Below are 6,627 nucleotides of genomic sequence, written 5' to 3' on the forward strand. Positions count from 1 at the left end.
TCTATCACACCTGAAGCAACGAAATCCTGGAATATTTAGTTTCCAATCACATCATCATACTTCCAGGTGTCTATCCAGACTAAGCTCATCCACCTTTCTTACAATGCTCCTAGCATTAAAATATGCACATTTAAGAGCCTCTTATTCTCTGTTTATTTCCTTTTTTTTCTTTCTCCTCGTGTCCGAGTGCTTCCCTTTTCTGCTTCCTGCCTCCCATTCTGTCTACTAGCTTTCTCTATTTGAGTCCCTCGCCCCAACCATTCTAGTTTAAAGTCTCCCCTGTCCTCCGATATCCTCTGGTTCTCGATTCCCCTACTCTTGTCAAGAGACTATGTGCATCCACTCGATCTATTTGTCTCGTGATTTTATACACTTAATAGTCCCAGCCTGTTCAACCTCTCTCCTTAGCTCAGACACTAGCTCAGAGACTCAGTCCTGGCAACATCCTCATAAATCTTCTCTGTACCCTTTCCATCTTGACAACATCTTTCCTATAACATGGTGCCCGGAAGTGAACACAATACTCTAAATGCGGCCTCACCAACGTCTTATATAACTGCAACATGACCTCCCACTTCTACACTCAATACTCTGACTGATGAAGGCCAATGTGCCAAAAGCCTTTTTGACCACCTTATCTACCTGTGACGTCCCTTCAAGGAACTATGCACCTGCGCCATCGCTCTCTTGGTTCCACCAAGTTCCTCGGTCCTCGTGTCTTTCTCCAAGCTCATCATAAAGATTTTAGAAACCAATTTGCTTATACCATGAAAGTGTGAATTGTTTCAGATGAACAGATGGGTTTAGTGATTTGCACACAAACGACAGTTGGGATATACAGTGTGGTCTGAGGTTTTCTCAAAAAATAAAATAAATGGACATCTTGAAGAGTTTAATTGGGTAGATGTAGGATAAATACTTCCATCAGTGGGTATAACTAAAATGGAAGCCATACATATACGATAAATCAACAAAACATGTGAGAAATATACTTGAGAGTGATTCTGTTTAAAATGTGACTGCCACAGGGAGCTGCGACTTAACAGCTGGTGTTTAAAGGGGAGCTGGATGAGTACAAAGAAGAGAAAGGAACGTCAAAGAAAGGAGCAGGAAGCAGGTCATTCATTAGCTCCACCACTCGACAACATTACGGCTGACTGTCTACCTGAGCACCATATTCCTGCATTAAACAATAAACCTTTCGTTCCCTTAATAACTAATAAAGCACTATAAACAAGTTGAAAATCACTCTTGTCAATTGAAATCTGAAAGTATAGTCTGCCCTCCCGCAGTTCAACTGCAGTCTGTATCACCATGCGTTTGATCACTTCCAAAATAGCCTGCATTTTCTTCTCACCCTAAAAGAAAAAAATTGCATAAGCAAAGGTAAATAAATGTGCCTAAACAAATGCACACCAACCAGATTGCGGGCAAAATACCTTCTTTTAGTTTGCCCTTTCATAGTTTCTGGTGCTGTGTCCCATTGCACCTTCCCTAAAGATTCTGATTAACCCTTCACTGTCCCCAGCTATTTCTCTTCCCCTGGCACAGCTACAGTATATGTGGAAATGCCAATCCTTCCAACACATTGCTTTGTCACTGAAGATTTTAGTGGTTGGAGTCAGTGGGATTTTGATTTCAATGTGGCCTATTATTACAGCGTGTTTCTGTTCTGCCTGCCACCTTATTAGCAACAGCAGATTGACTTATGGTGGCTTCAATCGCCCCTGCCCTTTTCTTGTTGCAGGCCCATGAGATCTGTTACTCTGTACTGTGTCTGTTCTCCTACATGGCTGCAGCAAGAGGGAAAGAGATGGAGAGCAAGAACAAGGTAACCCCAGCACGGTAAGACATCAGCTTGTCACACCATCCCAACCGCTGCCCATCGCTCAACATCCAGGTCAGCACTCCTGCAGCTCAAATACACTTGGGTTCATGGCAATAACTGCTGCTTAACTTGTACTTGCCCTCCCCAATCCAACTCCATTTGCCTACAGCTTGCCCAGTTTAGAACATTTAAGCACTTGGGCTAAATGTAATTACATGCTAGCTTCTGCATTGTAACAATAAACTATGGGCAACATCTTCAATATTAGTTCTACACTGGTTTTTATAACTTTCACTGGATTCACTGCAAACCTGCCCATCAAGGACCACTCCTATACTGGATTCACTGTAAACCTGACCATCGAGGACCACTCCTATACTGGATTCACATAAACCTTCGCATTGAGGGCCATTCCTACACCGGCAAACCTACATGATGAAGACCACTCCTACATTGGATTCACTGTAAACCTACCCATCAAGAACCACTCCAGTACTGGATTCAAAGTAAATCTTCCCGAGGACCACTCCTTCACAGGATTCACTGCAAGCTTACCCATCGAAACCCACTCCTGCATTGAATTCGCTGCAAATCTACCCATCGAGAACCACTCCTATGCTGAATTCACTGATAAGTTACCTATTGAATGTCACTCCTACACTGGATTCATTCCCTGTGCACCCACAGCGGACTTTTTGTTTACTGAAATCACTGGATGTTTACCCGCAGAGAACTAGTTCTGCGCAGAATCCACTCTATGTTCTCCAATTGGAACTGCTACACTGGATTTATATTTCACTCGCACATTTAAGATTTACTCAGATATTTGCAGATTCATCCACTGATCACTTCTGACGACTGCACTGAAAGGAATCGTGGATGAGAGTTGCTCGTTTAAACCCTGCTAATTAATTGCAACATCATCCCATCATTCAATTCACGGGAGAGGCGTCTTCAAAAGATTTTTGCACCCTGGATTTGCCAGCTAAGGAGCAATCTCGGTTTGGATTCACTGCGGACTGACCACAGGAGGGATCCTCCCAAGGCTGCCTACAGTCAGTTTGAAGAATGTTCCTGTAATCCCATTGCTCAGACTGACACAAGTACATACAATACATGATGACCAACAGAGCCAAGTGGGCAGTCAAGTCCACTCATCGGTTTCCAGTTGTTTTCGTTGCTCTTTTCCTGCATGCGCCATGGCGGAGCTCTGTGTCGATCACACGTGAGACGTGAGGTGCAACCTTGTTTATAGGCAGGTGATTTGCACAGTGCATAGACTATACAATATGCACTGTTGCTCTGCGGCCTCCTACTTAGTCTGTACGGTGAAAGTAACTGACCACATTCAGGTGCTCATTGATCCCTTTGTGATCGTTGGGATTCAGAGATGTTTGACCAAGTTGATTACTTAAATGCAACTGCCTGTAGGTGACTGGGAGAGGTTGGAACTCCAGCACTGACATCAGACATGGGCTGCCTTCTCCACCACCGCGCCACCATTCCAATCCCAGCCAGACACTTACAGCATTACCCATATCAACTGGGCACTTCCATATGCTGCCTCTTGGGTACCATCTGAAAGGGTCACACTATCCAGTACCCCACGCTACTCTTATCTGATTTCAGACCCATGACTGACCTTTCCAAATCTCAATCCCTACTATTCATCCTCGAATGCAGGATCAAGGAGATCTGTAACAACTGTAAGTCCCCTGTTAAACTAGAAGAAGTGTTTTCAGTGCAAAGTTCTCAATAGCAACTCAGAGGCTAGGGCAAGGGTTCCCAACCTATTTCCTCCCGTTACCCCTTTAATAACACTTAACAATGTTATTTCACTTATTTATGAACAACTAATGATGAACAGATACCGGTATACCAGAACCAAACACAGTCAGTCAATGAGAAAAAAACATGTACAAATCCAGAATCAACAAATTTACGCCCTGGGTAGGTGAAATTTACCCCAGGTTGGGATTCCTTGAGCTAGGGTAAGAGTCATTGTCTTTCTGTGCATAGTGAGTGGCATAAACATCTCCAGACAAAATGATCCACCCAGAAGAATTATTTCCTCTCTATTCACAGTAACACAAAGGTCCCTTCTCTGTATGCAGAGTAACAGAGGAATAATCCTCTCTCATTTAGCAACAGTACACACAATGAATTGCAGATGCTGGAATTTTGAGTACTTGAGAGTAATCTGACCATAAATATGAGCAAAGCCTCTGTCCTTACCCCTCCCCCACCCCCTCGTGCCCAGTGACATCTAGTCAGTAACCAAAATGAAAGGAGGGGCCCTCATGGAACCAATGAAATACTCCTCCTGGTATTGAGTATGACAAATAATTAGACCTGTGCCCCGCGGACAGAGGGATAATTACGTCTATGTATTCTGGAGAGGAATAATGCACTATATCCCCACCTCCCAAGGCGTGATCCTCATCCAACACAGTGAGAGAAGAATAATTCCATCCCCATCACCAGACAGTGAAGCACCCTGTGCTCGGTGTAAATGAAGGTGAATCTATTTCTCTCCAAGGATGTTGTGTGAACAGCTGAGTGTTTCTGGCATTTTCAGCTTTTCTTTCAGGTTGCCTTTAGCTGGAGAAATATTCCTGTCCCCATAGAGCGCCAAGGAAGAACGCACTTCAAGCACACTTAGAACGTACTCCCACTGTGCACAGAATAATTCCCATGCAATGGGTGGGGGAAAACCTCTCAATAACCAGAGAGAGACCATAAGACCTAGGATCAGAATTGGGACATTCAGCCCATCGAGTCTACGCTGTCATTCAATTACAGCTGATCTAATTTTCATTTTCGACCCCATTCTCCTGCCTTCTCCCCATAACTTTTGACATCCTTACTATTCAAGAATCTACCAATCTCTGCTTTAAAGATACCTAATGACGGCCTCCATTCTGAAGGTACATCCATTTTTTTGTGAGGCTGTGCCTTCAGCTTCAAGGCTCTCCCATTACCGGAAACATCCTTTCCACATCCACTCTATCTAGGCCTTTTATTGTCGGTAGGTTTCAATGAGATCCTCCCTCATCCTTCTAAACTCCAGTGAGTGCAGGCCCTGAGCTTTCAAATGCTCCTCAAATGCAACACAATCATCCCCAGGATCATTCTCGTAAACCCCCTCGGGACCCTCTTCAAACCCAGCAGATCCTTCCTCAGATATGAGGTCCATAACTACTCACGATATATCCAAATGTGGCATCTGATAAAGCCACAGCATTACACCTTGCTTGTATAGTCTAGTCCCCGTGAAATGAATATTAACATTGCATTTTCCTTCCTTGCCTGTACTCAACCTGTAAATTAATCTTTAGGCAATCCTGCACCAGCACTCTCGTCCCTTTGCACCTCCGAATTCTGAATCAGCTCCGCATTTGTAAAGTAGTCTATGCCTTTATTCCTGTTACCAAAGTATATGACCCTGCACTTTGCTACGCTGTATTCCATTTGCCAATTCTTTGTCCACTCTCCAAACTTATCTTAGTACTGCAGCCGCAAACTTGGCCACAAAGCCATCAATTCCTTCATCCAGATCCATTAAAATATGATGTGAAAAGTAGCGGGTCCAACCAACCCCTGCGAAACACCACAGGTCACCGGCAGTCGTGCAGTAAAGGCTCTCTTTATTCCCACTCTTTGCTCTGACTTGCTTATTTCCCAGTAATACCTTCCTAATACACTTGATTTCTCCTCATCCTCATCCTGTTGACCTCTCCTCATCCATCTAGTACATGAGACGGGAGGTGAAGCAGGCAGTGTATGTTTTAAGCACTGACTGCAGGCAGTGTGTCGATGGTCAGGGTTTTATGCTTGATGTGAAAATGGAACTTACAGCTTTTCTCCTTTTTGTCATGTGTGTTTTATGTTAGATATTCTGATCTAGTTTGGCCAGCAGGGATGGTATTCTTTGTGTTTGTAGCTTACTGTTATAGGATTGGGATTTCTGGTGTAAATAATTCAGTATTACATGTATTTATAGCACTGTACAGTATCTTGAATGTTGCAATAAAACCAGTCCATGTGTCTCTGTCTCACTCTTGTTCATGGTTACTTTGTCTACCATTGTGGATGCAGTCTCATCTCTTAAACAACATGTGCGTCGTTGGGGAATGTGATCATGTTAGGCAGCTCGGGCAATCACCCCACTCAGCTGTTGTCCACACTGTCACAGAAACAGCTGCACAAGGACATGTGCATACATTCATGGCCATGAAAGTGCGGGTTATTGTGTTGGAACGTGACCATGCGCAGATTACACGTACACACTATAACACACGCACTTGGAAGTGATCATGTGCACAGCCAAGGAAAAGATTAGCTATGTTACCCATTGTTCTCTTAAGGGTGTAGCTACGTAGGTAATGGGAACCTAGAAAATAAAGCTGATCAGGCCTACAAGGCTGCTCCACCATTCAACCAGTTGGCCTTTTACCTAGCAACCATTTTCCCGCAGTAACCCATTTTGGGGAAAACTGAAGAAGAAAAGAGATGGAAAGCCTAATTTTCTGGCCTGGTGCCCATCATTTAACAATTATTAAGGAGATCACAGCAGAAATGTCGAAAACCATGACAATTCATCAGAACCCAAAGGGGTGTTGTCCCTCAGCAAGGGAAATCTTTTCCCCTAATGCCCGATTTCCTTTGCAGAGGTCATTTAGACACTGTGCCAATTGAGTGTATGCATCAATCCACTGGCGATTAAAGTTGCATAGGCCTAGAAAGGATCTAAATTCCTGAATCGTAGTGGGCTGTTTGGCCTCTCGGATGGTAGCAGT

General features: G+C 43.9%; 1 protein-coding gene across 1 annotated transcript in view; it reads left to right on the top strand.

Annotated features, from left to right (window-relative positions):
* Positions 1-5,883, top strand: part of madd (MAP-kinase activating death domain) — a 196,347-nt gene extending 190,464 nt beyond the window's left edge. The window contains exon 36 of the mRNA XM_055649954.1: positions 1,748-5,883. Within this exon, the coding sequence (XP_055505929.1) occupies positions 1,748-1,849 (102 nt within the window). The 3' untranslated portion in view covers positions 1,850-5,883. The remainder of the gene's footprint in view (positions 1-1,747) is intronic.
* The last annotated feature ends 744 nt before the right edge of the window (positions 5,884-6,627 follow it).

Source organism: Leucoraja erinacea, chromosome 18 (genome assembly GCF_028641065.1).
Source record: "Leucoraja erinacea ecotype New England chromosome 18, Leri_hhj_1, whole genome shotgun sequence".
Taxonomy (NCBI): Eukaryota; Metazoa; Chordata; class Chondrichthyes; order Rajiformes; family Rajidae; genus Leucoraja; species Leucoraja erinaceus.